Genomic DNA, 15225 nt, shown 5'->3' on the forward strand with positions numbered 1-15225 from the left:
CAAGAGCAACACCGGTAAAATAACCAAAAGAACATATTTATTATATTTGCTGAATGTGTCTACAATATTAGAAATTTGATTTAAAAAGTAGCAGAAGAGGGGATGACACGAGAATTGAAGGCTTTTGGTGGTCACCATGAACCATGAGCTTCATGTTTACAGATAACAGCCTTGTCTGAAAACTAGGCCATTAGAGCACGTGAACACATTGTGTAGACGTGAATACAAGAATGTTATCCAAGAATTATGTAAACCACAGCATGAGAATACCCTCTGATATCAAACAGATGACGCAGGAGAGAGGGCCAAGGCCTGTGTGTGCATCATAGCTACACGTATCAGCAGCATCCACATTAGACTGATTAAGGTGAACAGCAAACCCCGTCTGTAATCTAATTAGGATGATTGACACAAGTGATTTTGTCCTCCGATTGTCCCACCTGTCTCTGCGTCTTGGTTATAAACAAACAAACACCATGCCACCCTATTCTTATGACTATGAGTGACTTTTGGGATCATCATGAACTTATTGAAAACATTGTAGTACTACTGTCTCATCTTCCAAAGGCACCCAGTTTCTGGTATTTTCGTATTTGGTCAAAAATGTCGCCCTGCTGGACGTCATTCGTTAACACCAGGGTGGAGACTTGACCCTTGAAATTGAACTGATCCATCTCCTCATTGGCTGGCTGTTTTACTGTAGGTCTGCTGTACGGGTGGTGTTACCCCATACATTTCTCTAATGTGGCTTTGCATTGAGTCTTCCCCTGCAGTCTTTGGAGGATTGGCTATTTAGTCTGGACGAGGAAAGCTATTGGAAATCTGTGAAAACGAAAGAAAACATCCGTTCAACTTTGAACATGACACCCACTACCAGAACACGGAAATATACTTGTCACTTCAATGTGCCAGGTTTAATTCCTCAATGAGCTCATAACTGCGCACCTTTCATCCCTCATCATCAACATAGAGGCTAAAACGTGGTTTTATTCTCCGAGCAGCTGCTAAATTGTACGGAATCGACTCTTATGTGAGAGAAAGGCAAAGTCACAGCCTTTCCTCAGCAAGGGGCAGGATTACAAGAAAGTCTCTGAGCCACAGTTTATCACACACCGTCCACTCCCCGGGCGCAATCCAGTCTCTGCTGCGCGCGGCGCTGTTCGCAAAATGGAAAATAAAATAAACGGAGGGATGAGCACCATCGGTACATCGATCGCTGAGTCCACCGACACAAGAGTGGGCGACCTGATTGAAGCTGGGTACAGTAATACTAAATTAAATAACGAGTCACAGTCTCTTACGTGCATGTCCTCCTCCGTGCGTAATTTTGGAAACGCCAGCTCTCTGATCCACGGGCTGAATTCAAGCGGCGACGGCGCAGTTTTCAGAGACTGTAACATACTCGATGGTTCACTTGTTGCAAAACATTTTTATGACCGTAGCAGTGAATATCTGAAGTGTGACTCTGTGCCGTGGGAAGATTTCGTTAGTGTTCAGGGGACGAACGTGACTTCACCCGAAAGTTTGCCCGGCGCAAATCTAAGCCTCTCCTTGACTACCGGAGCGTGTAAATTCATCAAAGATGAAAAGGAGCCTTCTGTGATTATGGACGCCCCTTGTTCTAACTTTGATCCATCATCGGAGATACCTGCTCTTGACACCTGTTGTGACACCGACAGGAAGCAGCTGCTGGGGCTTAGCGACGGGGAGTCAGCCGGCTTCACGGCGGGTCCTCGATCGGGGCTGGAGGGGTCTCCAAACTTTCTGACCGACCTGAACCAGTCGGAGCAGCAGCCGGCGCTGAGCCAGGTGAGGACTGACCCGAGGTGTGGTTTGTCCGGGAAAGCTGTCATCAACTTTGACGCCAACAGGAACGCAACCCAGCAACTGACCATGTACAAGAACGAGGTTACCCGCTGGCAGATGCCGACGTCTCCGGCTGAGCCTCAGTACTGGTGCCAGTCCGCAGGGGTGACCGAAGACTCGTTCATACCCAGCGGCTATGATGGGATCCAGAACCAGGCCCTGTCTCAGAGGAACCCATCACCTTTCTCCACATTCCCCGGGTAAGTAGTTCATTGCTATAAACGTTGATCTTGAAGTCACTGTCGAGATGGAAGAAAGTTTCATCTGTTTTATTCAAAACTGAGTCAGCCATGAACTTTGAATGGATGCTGCTTGTGTGAGAGGTGAGGTTTACAGGAGGATAGTAGAGAACTGCTTTTTCAGATCAAACGCCTACAATAAACTAATCAGATAGTAAATTAATGACAAGTGGTGGGATGAATTATGTGCCACTTTACAGCTGCCTGTATGAGCCACTCAGGCTGTTTGTGAGTCTAAGAAAGTATGTATGTATTGAAACAAGAGTGAACGATAACATCAAAACCAAAACCAGATCAGCATCCCAGTTAATTTGGTTTTGGTTTTGTCACTTTGGGCCAAAAGAAAAACAAAAAACTAAACCAAACAATCCAAACAAACAAACAAGCAAACAAAAAAACAACAACAGGAAAACCATAAATTATCTCTTTCTGTTCACCCGTTTATCCTTCAGGGTCCTTCAGTCTTAACATACAAAGAGGAGTCTTAAATAAGCTTTAATGGTTAAACAACCCAATCAGAACAGACTGCTTAATTAAAACAATATTTAGCTCTTGCCTTGAACCAAATACGGATCAAACTCATATGTTTTACCTCTCAATGTTTCTTATTCCTTGTATTGTGAATTTAACCACCATGTGAAAAGTTTAAAAGGAGGATTAAATTTCGTCTTTACTACATTCAGATCAATCAGTGTGTTTTTCTTTATCCAGTATGCCACCTCAGAGAATGTGCGTGATCTGCGGGGATGAGGCATCTGGTTGCCACTATGGAGTCCTAACCTGTGGGAGCTGTAAAGTCTTTTTTAAAAGAGCAGTTGAAGGTAAGAAAAGAAAAGCTTTGGCCAACTTTTGGAAATCTTAAATCCTAATTTCCAAATCCCTCCAAGTATAAATGCAAGTTGTTTTTGTACTTTTAGGTGGGTTTCAGCCAAATATTGTCTAAGCCACATAAAAACTGCATTGGGACTGTTATGAAAGGGGAAAGCCTAAGTCATCAGTGACAGCAGACAGTTTAACTGCCTCTTCCCACAGCTTTTTTCAACACTCCTTTTAACATCTGGCCAGTGACACCTGATCAAACATCCATGACTGTTTTATTAGCCCTCCCTTTAAAGTTTTCATCTCCGGATTAATATCAACACAGGGACAGCGACTCTCTTCTGTTGCCTGTGTTTTTTTGGTGCATGTGTCATTTCATTCCCCCTGTTGTAACTATTTTCCATGATGCATGCTATGTAAAGTGTAATGCTTGAATTTTATGTTGCGTCAAAATGACAATTTGGTTCCTGAGCTAACTGATATAGTTTTTTTCTGTTAATCAGTGGGCATTGTTGGATGACACATAAGATAAAAGATGAAAAATTAAACTAAAAACACTAAAAGGAAGAGATAACAGGCTGAATATTAGTCTCTAGTCTCAGCTATTGCAGTTCTACAGTGAATTAAAGGGGAGTTACCATGGCAAATTTGACTGACCTTCTATGGTAATTGTTAAAGGTCAATAGCAACAGTATCACATTGACCAGTGTTCACCGTGTTCTTCGACTTGAACTTGTTTTTCTTGTTATCTTATATGTGATTCATAAGAGCCACTATGTCTCACCATGGCCGTGTCACCCTGTCCTCACAGCCTTGCCTTTATCTAATTTTCTTCTTTAGATTTCTCCTCAGAAAGCTGCCTCAGAGTGTATGGAGTAGGCATGTTAATAGTCAAGAGCTCCTCAACACTTTTTCTCCTCATTATGTGCCTCTCATCCTGCTTATATATTAGAAAATCAAGCGCTCTTAAAATTGTGTGTGTTGTCTGCACCCTTTCACTCAACAGGCCATCACAGTTATCTCTGCGCTGGGCGAAATGACTGCATTGTGGACAAAATCCGGAGGAAAAATTGCCCCGCATGTCGCCTCCGAAAGTGCTATCAAGCCGGAATGATGCTTGGAGGTACCAGTTGGTTGAATTTCTTTTTGCACAGGGATAAGGCATAAATGAAACTGATTGTTTATGTAGCACCAAGTCCACCTTTAAATCATGATTAGCATAGAAGAATGTTAAAAGTGCTCAGATCTAAATAATGAATTGAAATTAAACAGGGTCCTTTGCAAGCAGAGGTGTTGAACTACTGTTTCAAATGCAGGAATTTTGCCACTCAAAATTGGAATTTACTTGGCATAGAAAGACAAACACTGACGCTCTGTGGTGTGTTATGGGCATAAAATCTAACCAGTCCTTGTATTCATGTCACAGGCAGGAAGCTGAAGCGTTTTGGGGCCTTGAAAGCCTTGGGTTTGGCCCCATCCTTGATGTTCCAGTCCCACTTGGCAATGTCCAGCGACAATCAGACCTTGGCCTCCATGTCTTGCATACCAGGCATCCGTGACGTGCAGCTCTCCCAGCAGATCATCAATATCCTGGAAAACATCGAACCAGAGGTTGTGTACTCTGGTTATGACAACACCCAGCCCGATGTTCCCCATCTCCTGCTCAACAGCCTCAACAGGCTGTGTGAGAAACAGCTGCTGTGGATCGTCAAGTGGTCCAAGTCCCTTCCAGGTAACGGCTCTCTGCAGCTCAGGGTCACCACAGTTGTCACCATGGGGATCCGCTGGCAGGCCGGGCTGAAGGTCTGGGCCTTAAAAACTGACTGAGATAGAAGGCTTTAAAATGACATGAAAATTGCATATGAGAGAAGTGGTAAAAATAATTGGATTTTCACAGGAAATACTAAAATAACACACACATACACAAAAGTGAGCAAGAAGCTAGCAAATGAAATGTTCTCTAATAAACTGTTTTATTTTCTTTCTAAGGGTTTCGTAATCTTCACATCACTGATCAGATGACCCTCATCCAGTACTCGTGGATGAACCTCATGGTGTTCTCTCTCGGGTGGCGCTCTTTTCAGAATGTCACCAGCGAGTATCTGTACTTCGCACCTGATCTGGTTCTTAGTCAGTAAGTAACCATCATCACACAATGTGAGTCGGCTCTTGTATCACAGGGATTTATAGTGAAGAATTATACTTACTACACTGACTCATTTCTCCACAAAGCAAGAACTTCGGTTCAGAAACCTTAACCATTTTATGTCTTTGTTTGTCAGAGAGCAAATGAGGAGATCTCCAATTTATGACCTCTGCCTGGCAATACAGTTCATCCCTCAGGAGTTTGCAAATCTTCAAGTTACCCGTGAGGAGTTTCTCTGCATGAAAGCCATAATATTACTGAACACAGGTACAAGACAGTGGACTTCCTGAATCAGACTCAAGATGGCACACTTTTTACCTCATGTTGACCTTTCTTTTTGAATTGTGTGTGTGTGTGCAGTGTGGCAGACAGAGATGTGAGGTTTTGATGACCATAAATGGAGTGTTGTGAAGGGTGACGGGACCTTGACAAGATTTATGTGGCAGCTGCTATCATGTCCTAGTTTCACACGAACTAAAAAACATTGTTTTTAATGACAGCGTGTTACGTCTAAAACAACCATTGTTGACTGGCACTCTATCACACTTTAATGTTTGTGTAGGTTTTAAAGCAGATTTTAATATTTTTCAACATTTAAAAGGGCATTATGTTGATAATAATAATGAAATATTCATTTGAATTATTTGTCCTGTCTGCTCTCAGTGCCTCTTGAGGGACTCAAAAGTCAGGGTGCATTTGAAGAGATGCGACAAAACTACATCCGGGAGCTGACCAAGGCTGTCCACATGAGGGAGAAGGGCTTGGTGGCGAGCTCACAGCGATTCTACCACCTCACCAAACTGATGGACGCCATGCATGAGGTAGGGTTCCTCACAGGTCTGAGAACAGCAGCATTAATTTGTGCCTTAATTTGGCTGCTACTTAAATGAGCACCAAGACAAACTTGAATGCTCTTTTCTGACAGATAGTGAAGAAGGTCAACCTGTTCTGCCTGAGCACCTTCATCCAGGCAGACGCCATGAAAGTGGAGTTCCCAGAGATGATGTCAGAGGTCATTGCCTCCCAGCTTCCCAAGGTCCTGGCAGGCATGGTGAGGCCCCTCTTATTCCACACCAAGTGACGATGCCAGCACAGACATCGCAACTCTGCAGAGGCATCCCGTGAATTACTGTCCCTTCAGTTACTGGATTTTTCATAGCCTTCGCTTTTGTAGTCAGTCCTGTATAGTTTGCCAAATTGCATCTAATGGTCTTCAGCACTTTTACTGTGTGAGGTGAAACAGAATGAACATGTTCCCTAAAAATATGTTTTCAGTACAGAACTATCTTGGATATTATGAATTCAGAGGCATCAATCAATAAAACTCCTCAGAACCACTAGAGATACTGATATTTTTCTATTTAAGTAGCAAAAAAGAAAAATACCCACAAAACAATCAAATATTCAGTGTTTCTCACCAACATTATATTCTTAATAAAGGAGAAATGCAGGAGACACCGACACCTGCCACTTAAAGTAATGGAATTCTTGTAGGCTTAGCAGCAGAGTGACTCACTGCACCTACTTCAGGGAGGAGAAGCTGGGAACATAACCATCTTTAAAATATTTGAAAAACAAAAACAACAACAAAAAAAAACTTACAGTGAGCTTAAGTGCATTAGAAATAACTCAATTAGTGCACATCTCAGCCAAGGCTGCGCATTGTCTTAAATGTATATTCAAATTTTTTTTACATCTGATTGTCTCTCTGCAGCACAATGCACACAATGACACGTTTAATGGGATGCATGTGACAGCTCTTCAGGTTTTTCACAATGTTCAGAAATACTTTCCCACAGAAATGCCAAACAATCCATCCCTCTCTCCTTGGCACATGGCCAAATCTAACTGAACTGAAACCAGTTACTATGTTCTTAAGCTGTACAGTTAACAAAGAAATGTGACCAAAAATGTAACTTCCCTGGCAGAGGTAATGAAAATGTGAAATGAAAACAATTGTTCACGGAGCTGTGGATAGGAAGGAACCTTCATCATACTAGAAAAACTGTTTTCTGTAGTGACACTCACAGCCATGTCAAAATGTAGGGACACGAAGAGACGACTGTGTTTTATCCTCTAACAGTTCATTGACTTACATTTCACTGTCACTATTCACCTGTTTTACATGTTGAATTTCTCGCTGCAGTGAGTACAAATTAAACTCGCTAACCATGACAAAGAATTTGGGTCACAGGTGTAATAAATCACGCTGTTTATTAGTAGACATGTTTATGACATAGTATATATACTCATGATACAGTAGATGATTGCAAGGAAACAAGCTTGCCATATAAAAAAAAAGAATGGCAGGATTTGGATATCATTTCTGTGATATGCCCCTGCTAAAGTTCAGACTGTAGGGGAGTGTTATCCCAGCATCCAAGTTCAAGGCCACCTCACATTCTGAAGGATGTAAATGGAAAAGAACATCCTGATCTTGGCAAGTGCAAGATCCCAAATGCCTTCCCAAATTCATTTTTGGCCATCAGTTAAAGCCTTACTTTGAAGTAATTTTTCAGTTTGTAATAACTGAGGAGCGAAAGGGTTTTGATTATTTTCTTTATGTTTTCCTGAAATAGTATCACCGAAGTTAACTTTTTAGATAATTACACTGTGACACTCTGACTGTGTTCTTTTGAAATGTTGCAAATAGAAAATTAAATATCAAATGGCATGTATAACAAACTGTAATTTAATCTGATACATGTCTAGTTGCCATTACTAGTACACCAGTGTACCAGTGACTACAGTACCACAACAAACATTAAAGGTGAAGGCTCCACCTCATGAACTAAGCATTCATGACATTATAAAAATGAATATATTTGAAATGATAATTTATAGTACTAAACAGTTACAGGAAGTAAATATTGTTGATTAGCAACTACAGAAGAACTCATGAGCATTAATGTACAGTACAGTACCGTGGAGCTAACCAGAAAGTGCACTGCAGCAGTGAGCAGGTTCAGTGGATGAACAATGATCACAGGCCATGAACATGAAAGTTAAGGTGCAAAACCATTATGATTTTTCTATTAGATTCTAATAGATTAGATTAATATCCTTACTTTAAATCACAGTTTTTTTTCCATTACAGTTGATACAAAATGTTTATGAAACTACAGGTTTCCATTAGTAACTTGATTAAAGTGTTTTGTTAATATGATGGGAAGTTAACATATATATTTCTGAGATTAAATCTTGTGAAATGGGATGCAGTTGTTTTGTGATTCTGTAGGTTAATACTGGGATTAATAACATCAGTGCAGTCGATGGGTAAAATATTTACATCTAACAATCATTTCATACCTATTTCTTCCGAAACCTCTAAATCTCTCCTCAAACATTTCACAACTCACAGAGGAGGTGGTACATTTTTGGACTTTGAACTTGTGGCCCTGTTAAAGCTTGATATCTGCTAAGGCTGCATAAAATGCAATGATAGGAACAATCTGTCAACCACATTGTGTATTATTTTTTTCCATGGATACCATGAAAATGATGCAATGTTTACCAGCTTGTTAGAGGAAGACAACGTAATTCTCAGGGATTAAACCTGTTCTTCCTTCGTATGTTGCTTGGAGCCAGCCTGGTTCAACAGAGGGGTAAACTACAGGACAAAAGGAGACAGAAAACATACTGAAATCGACAAGAAGAGAGGAGCAGACTCTTTTAGTAATCGCGTGTAACCTGATTAGAATCACTGAGCCTCTATTTGGTTACATTATTTCCCAGACTTTGGGAATGGCAGTGAAAAAAAGAAAGGGAAGACAATATTAGGCAGAGAAATAAACACACGAGGACAACTAGGGGTCAGACTGCTCTTTAAAGTCAGTCTCTTCGGCTTGTTTTATCACACACACATACAGTATAAACCATAAATACAACAAGATTGATTACTGCGAAGATACACCAAAATTAAGAGGAACGGCTTTAAAATTACCAAGTACAACAATTCAGCAAAGATATGCTGTATAAGGAGAGAAATAGTCTGTTAATGCAGAGAGCAATAAAAGTACCCTGCATGCTGGTGAGTGGTAGGGAGCGTTTGTTGACGTTTTTGTGTTTGGCTGCTGGCTCTGCTGGCTGTGTTAACAGGGAACAGGCACTGGTGCCTTCCATCACTAGGTTACAGTGACCTGTCTGCATTGGTTGAGGGCCAAGTCATCTCTTCATGGAAAAGGCAAGAGGCAATAAAATATCCCAGGGCTGTTTGGATTTTAGCAGTGCATATGGGGGTGTCACGCTAAGAGCTAAATTTTTTTTTCGCCTCTACACAACACTGGGAATTAGCCAAGACCTTTCTGTGTGCTGCCAGTACACAACAGACTGCGTACACCATCCAATGTCCAATCATCTTAATACAAGGAGGCATGTGTGCTGTTGTGTGCACTTCTGCAGCGAAGTAACTGTCATCTGACGCATATAATGTTCATCTTGTGTTGTCTCTGCTCACCGTTTGAGAAGTGCGCCCCCTGGGGGAAGCTGAGCTCATGGCTGTGCTCTGCCTCACAGGAATACATCGCCTTGGCATCTCTATAAAGACAACAGAAGCAGGCAATGTCATGGCAGATTGGAGGAGATGAGAATGGGATTAATTAGGTAAAACTGTGGTGGAAAGTGTCATGTTTTCACAGCACCTTCCGACCGGAACAGACTGGGGGGAAGAGGCATTTTCAAAGAGCAGTGCTCTGGCAGCCACACTGAAACACAAAGAAAAACAAAATAGTTCACTCAACCTGATGGTATCAAGGTTAAAATGATAAACTGAAAAACAAAGTGTTTGGTAAATGATGCCAAAGACAAAAATATCTCTTGATGATCAAAGTAAGTAAAACACAAATGTAGTCTATTCTGATATATCGTCTATAAAATCAGCAGTGCTGCCTCACAGATAACCTCCAGCTTAAACCTAAACCGAAACACGTCTCTCTTGATGCAATCAGCAGTCCTCATTGTTTAGAAAGAGGTGAAAGGCGTAACGACACAATGCGGGAGGTTTCCTTCCTCCGGGCCGACTCAGCTTCAGCAAGGGGCAGAACTGAATCAAACTCTAAAACAAGGCTGCACTTGACCTTGTACGCAACAGCCTCAGAGTCAAGGGGACAACAGAGCCGAGGGCAAGCTGGGCGGGTGCTATACAAGGAAACTACTTGAAAGACCGTGTGACTGACTTCTCAGACATGACAAGTCAAACAATCTATTTGTCCCGAGAGAAGGAGTGCAGACTGCTGCTGGGTCACGTCAACCCAGGAGCAGGCCAAGCGTAATTAAAGCCAGCTCTCCCACCGGAGAGGAAAAGACATAAATCTCCTCACACATACTCATCTGATCTTACAGACCTCTCAATGCTCAGACGTGGGAGGAGGCTGATGACTCACAGTGTAGATCCAAAAAGCAATCAGAGGTATCAGAGGACAGCAACCAATAGTTTTTGAATAATAGATAAATCATTTTGTGTATAAAATGTCTTTGCATTTTCCCAGAGCCAAGGTAATGATCCACTGCATGTTTGGCATTTTTGCTTGGCAGATAACTGCAATGATCAGAACTGATTTTCTGGGTTTTAGGCGAGTAATAATGAATAAAATGTCGACATGATTCGATTTTGTACTGGTATTACACTACATTTGATATAATCATTAGTATTAGAAGTGGTAGGCTGTGATGAGAAAATGATTAGTTTTTAAAAACCCATTACACTGAGCCGGGCCTTTGGTAACCGTTGCTGACTGAGGTGTCCATCCTGCGGCGGATCACTTGTTTTGGCGGAAGGTTTGGGTGTTCAGTAGGCTTTAAACTCTCTTTGGGCTCCAGTGTTGACAGACTTTGGACAGATCCAGAGCAGCTCCTGTGGCCTTGAGGGAGACATACAAATAATTACTCCTGGCTCCGTGTAAATGACACAAAGACACATCAGTTTGACACTACAACTGTTCACACCACCGCACCAACTAATTCAGGAAATGAGTCATGGAAGTAATTAATTTATGCTTAAGTCAATGGGGTGCTGTCAGTCTTTGAAAGTATTAAGTCCAGGAGGAATACATTACAACAATAAACCTATCTGGTTTATGAATTCTGTCCTGAAAAAGACACGTTCATGAGGTTTCTTTCCACTTCATTACTCCAAGGGAAACAATATCAGTGATCTAATGACAGGAGTGCTTAAACTGGCATTACTTGATGAGCATCCTACCTTCAGATATATGCAGTGATTTCAGAGAGGGAGCAGCTGAGCGGTTCAGCAGTGCTGGCCTGAGGTCAGTGCGGCAGTGGGGGGCTTTTTTGGGGGCAGGAGGCAGCCTGGGTGCAATGCTGACTGAGGACAGGCTGAGGGCATCCTCTGACTCTCCATCTGTACGCCCTGCATCCTCCCTGGAGCTGGACTCTGGGCTGCTGATACATACAGTGCTTCTGGGGCCGTTGGAGTGCTGTGATGGCGTTCGGCGGAGGTCCTGGACAGACTTGTTCTTGACCTGAGCAGAGGATGCTGTTTTGGAGGAGCTGTTCTGCTCAGAGGAGTGGGAGGACAAAGACTCCATGCTGCCCATGGGGGTGCTGCTTGGGCTGCTGCTAAAAGTGTCACCTATGCAGGGACCAGAGAAGAGGCATAACAAGGCCCTCATTAAAACCTGAATGAGGAAGTGATTGTGGTTACTTTATAGCTTCAAGATAATGCCTTTTTCTAAAGAGATAATATTCGTTTGGAAAGGCTTGAAAATACTTTAAAAACCAGCTAATATGAGGTGAATCTCTCAGAAATGCAGTGCGCGCAAATGTCTGATAGATATTAAAGACCACCAACGGGTTGTGGGAAATTGTGGTGTGATAACCTGTGGCGGTTCTCACTGCTCTGGTACTCACTTTCTGCATCTGCCAGGCACAGTGTTGGGGTGTAGAGGCTGCGGGGCTTCCTGGGCCCCGTGGACAGACAGATGGCCCTACTCCTGCGAGAGCCAGGCCGGCTCTGGGGTTGAGGCAGAGGCACATTGGGATCTGGAGGCTGGTGAAAGATCTGGAGGTCGACAAAGGAGCACTGATTACTCAACACAAATACACAATCTGTGCATTTTTCACCAATACAGACTGGTATTTAAAATTGGTTTTATATTCAAACTGGGTCTCCAAAAACAGAAGGTGCCTGCATGAAGGGTCATGCTCAGTATCTTCGGAAAATGTGTAAGAGCAGTGGTGGGATCAATTTTGCAACAAAATACCTTTGAAAGTAAGAATTGGTTAAATGGTGCAGGTAAATACACAAGCATATTGTGCGTCCAAAGCCAAACGATGAGTCACCTTGATGAAGTTCTCGATAAGTATTTCCACCACAATGTTTTGGAACTTGATGTTCATCATGGCGGCCACAGTTTCCTCTTGTGACCGCATCAGTGTGGGCCCAAAGATGACACCCAGGTTGGATACCGTCATCAGGTTGAACTGGCTTTGTGTGGAAACTCTGCAGGTTGAGGACATGGGCGTTATTCAAGTGTAAGATACTGATACTGTACACTCATAATGCAAATTCTTACAACCTCTGCAAACCATGTGGTGACAGTTTGTTCTAACAACAACTGACACCCACAAATACATTAAGGTGTTCCTGAAATGTGACGACAATTTAATCACTCTCAGCAATTTTTATCTCCTTTCATAGAGCTTTTCTTTTTTTAAGTCTGCAGTGTCAATGACTCATTACAGGAACACGTACGTGACAAGGTGTTTTATTAGTAACTCCAGCATTTCCTTGTTCCTCTCGGGCAGCTTATGAACCAAAGCATGGACAGCGCAAACCCTGTAGTTCTGGTCATCAGACTCTGAGGAAAGGCAAACGGATATAAAATGATCAAGAGGCTTATATACTCGCACAGAAAATGTGGAGCTGCCAATTATTGACTTTTGAAACTATATCCAGAGGTGTAGAAATTAGCAAATGAGCATAGATTAAACCAACTTAACATCTCAATTTGACACTGCATGAGAGCTACATAGCACGTGGTGCGGAGGCATTTTCTGAGACAGAAACTATTTAATTAGTTCAATCTTTGCTCATTTGATATCCCTAATGTCAGCGCCTGGATTCAGTGCCCACAAAACTATCTGATTTTAAATGAATGTATTTGAAATGCAGCTCAGTTCAAACTCAGTTCCCCTCTTAACGGTTGGGTACAAATTCACAGTATGTTAGACAAATCCAGCCTGATCAAAATAAATGTAAAAATACAGAATTTTTAAATAGTAAAACAAATACAATTTTCCTATATACTACATCCTTGATTAATGACAACCATTTCTAGTAAACAGATATGCATGCCTCATTCGTGGTTTGCCATGCTCTGCCAACTTAAAAATCTCTCTTTCATGTATAATAATAACATAAATGGAGCGTTTGCTAAAACATCTATTATATTATAGCTGTTAGTAACTTCTCATAACTTACTGACAGCCATGATAAAATCTTTGTGGAGCTTGAAGGTCATTAGAGGCTCCGAGAGACATCTGGTGAATAAAAAGAACAGTTGTCATTTATTTCCTCAGCGAGTTAGGTATTTTGAATGCAGCCACCTTCCTTTGTAATCTACTGGCAGCACCGAATGCATGACTAACACCAGGGAGGTTTCAAAGAGGCATGATGGAGGTAATGATGATTCCAGCTAGAGACGCACAGCTGGTGGGGCGAGCTGACCTGAGGTAATTCTTCAGACCACTGGTGATAGTTTTGTTGTCCCACGTCTCTGGATCCAGGTCCATATCCACCGGTGCCTTGGATGCTATTGGAAACACATTTTATTTTTATACCACCACAACGGGTACGCTGTAAACTGACTGAAGAAACCCATAAAACCTGACAAGACATGACAGACTGCATAAACGAGCATTAAAAACACGGACTTGGAAATAAAAGGAAGCACACAAGAGTACATGTGTGGTGTCTCACAGAGACGAAGATCAAGCTTTAGAGAGCCTTTAATGAATCATTCAGACATTTCCTGTTCAAATGTATGCAAACAGGATTACCTCGGGTCATCTAATAAGGTAACATGAGTAATATGAGGCCAGATGGCTGTTACACTGTCACACCACAAGGAGGACCTCTTTCCTCACGCTGCAGGGTCACATTATGTTAGCAAAAGCTTTTGTTTCAGCTTCATACACTACAGCTTTAAAAACTATACAAATTCAGGCATTTGGACATTACAGAAATCTATTTATTAGTTTAGTTATACGGCATGTGAGAATATAATTTAATGCTGTATGTTCAGTACAGAAAAAGCATTATAATGCCAACCGTGACAAACTACTTACAAAAGACTGTGGTCATCAGCTTCTGCACTTTGGAGTTGACCCCTCCAATTCTGTACAGTCCCATTGTATTTATGCCTGTGTGGCAATGAAAAATGAAATTAAAGAACTGGAACAAGGAACAAGGATTTTCTTATGCCAACGCAATGAGCAGGCATGCCCACTAATGAAAGACAAATGAAAGCTGAGAGATTCAAAGGCCTCACCTCTCATCTCCACCAGGTCAATGCATTTCCTTACAAAGTTAAAGCCCGCCTCATTAAGAAATGCTGTAATACAACATGAGAATAGGGTCGACACGTCAATTACTGTCGGTTAACCACACATCACGCAGGAACAATAAGCTCTGCCCTACGTTTATGCACCACCTAATAAGATACAACCCCTGTGCTGGAAGGCTCTGCTCCGTCAGCTGAGTGGGTGTAAATCAAGTAATTGTGTTAATGAACAGAGATAGCTATAGGTGACAATGTGTTGGATATGTGTGTGTTGGAGATTTTATTCCAAGACTTACAAAGCAGAATGCATGTATTTTAATAATGAAAGGAGTTTCGAGAGATAAATAAACACTTACTCTCTTCCTTTTTGCTTAATATGGCTGGCAGGTTGTAAATCTAGAGAGTTAAAAAAAAAAACATTGTTAACTTAAGGAATCCTTTGGTTAAAATTCAACAAAATCCCACAGAGAGGAGATTTATGTCAGACAGTTTTCCCAGACTTCTTTTGCTTTAAGTGGACTGTCCTATTATTAGCACAAGTGGATGGTGAGGTCATGCTTTCTTAAAAAAGACCCACCAGAAGAGGGGGCAAGTGACCAATAATTCAGTTTTAGTATTGTTTTCCTGTCAAACA

At 41.8% G+C, this 15225-nt stretch overlaps 2 protein-coding genes across 5 annotated transcripts in view; one reads left to right on the plus strand and one right to left on the minus strand.

Annotated features, from left to right (window-relative positions):
• Positions 1-919: 919 nt before the first annotated feature.
• pgr (progesterone receptor) lies at positions 920-7288 on the plus strand. The gene is made up of 8 exons (XM_041940334.1): positions 920-2066; positions 2817-2926; positions 3931-4047; positions 4351-4656; positions 4914-5058; positions 5207-5337; positions 5734-5891; positions 5996-7288. Exons 1-8 carry the CDS (start codon positions 1168-1170, stop codon positions 6149-6151), a joined length of 2022 nt encoding a protein of 673 aa, XP_041796268.1. The 5' UTR covers positions 920-1167; the 3' UTR covers positions 6152-7288.
• Positions 7268-15225, minus strand: part of LOC121608905 (rho GTPase-activating protein 42) — a 56978-nt gene continuing 49020 nt past the window's right edge. For 2 of the 4 annotated variants that reach the window (XM_041940333.1, XM_041940331.1), the window contains 13 exons: positions 14948-14987; positions 14580-14642; positions 14377-14451; positions 13757-13841; positions 13511-13569; positions 12782-12887; positions 12370-12529; positions 11938-12088; positions 11270-11659; positions 10772-10928; positions 9711-9773; positions 9527-9606; positions 7268-8680 (listed from right to left, as the gene is read on the minus strand). In XM_041940333.1, coding sequence (XP_041796267.1) covers positions 8592-8680; positions 9527-9606; positions 9711-9773; positions 10772-10928; positions 11270-11659; positions 11938-12088; positions 12370-12529; positions 12782-12887; positions 13511-13569; positions 13757-13841; positions 14377-14451; positions 14580-14642; positions 14948-14987 — 1518 coding nt within the window. In that variant the 3' untranslated portion in view covers positions 7268-8591. Of the gene's footprint in view, positions 8681-9526; positions 9607-9710; positions 9774-10771; positions 10929-11269; positions 11672-11937; positions 12089-12369; positions 12530-12781; positions 12888-13510; positions 13570-13756; positions 13842-14376; positions 14452-14579; positions 14643-14947; positions 14988-15225 lie in introns of all 4 variants that reach the window. The other 2 variants (XM_041940332.1, XM_041940330.1) reach the window with 1 other exon arrangement.

Source organism: Chelmon rostratus, chromosome 7 (genome assembly GCF_017976325.1).
Source record: "Chelmon rostratus isolate fCheRos1 chromosome 7, fCheRos1.pri, whole genome shotgun sequence".
Lineage (NCBI taxonomy): Eukaryota > Metazoa > Chordata > Actinopteri > Chaetodontiformes > Chaetodontidae > Chelmon > Chelmon rostratus.

Excerpts from the sequence above, each read along its gene's own strand:
- pgr (XM_041940334.1), top strand. The coding sequence starts at position 1,168 with ATGGAAAATAAAATAAACGGAGGGATGAGCACCATCGGTACATCGATC. Across the intron at positions 4,657-4,913 it reads GTGGTCCAAGTCCCTTCCAG|GGTTTCGTAATCTTCACATC; the intron begins GTAACGGCTCTC and ends TTTCTTTCTAAG. Across the intron at positions 5,338-5,733 it reads CATAATATTACTGAACACAG|TGCCTCTTGAGGGACTCAAA; the intron begins GTACAAGACAGT and ends GTCTGCTCTCAG.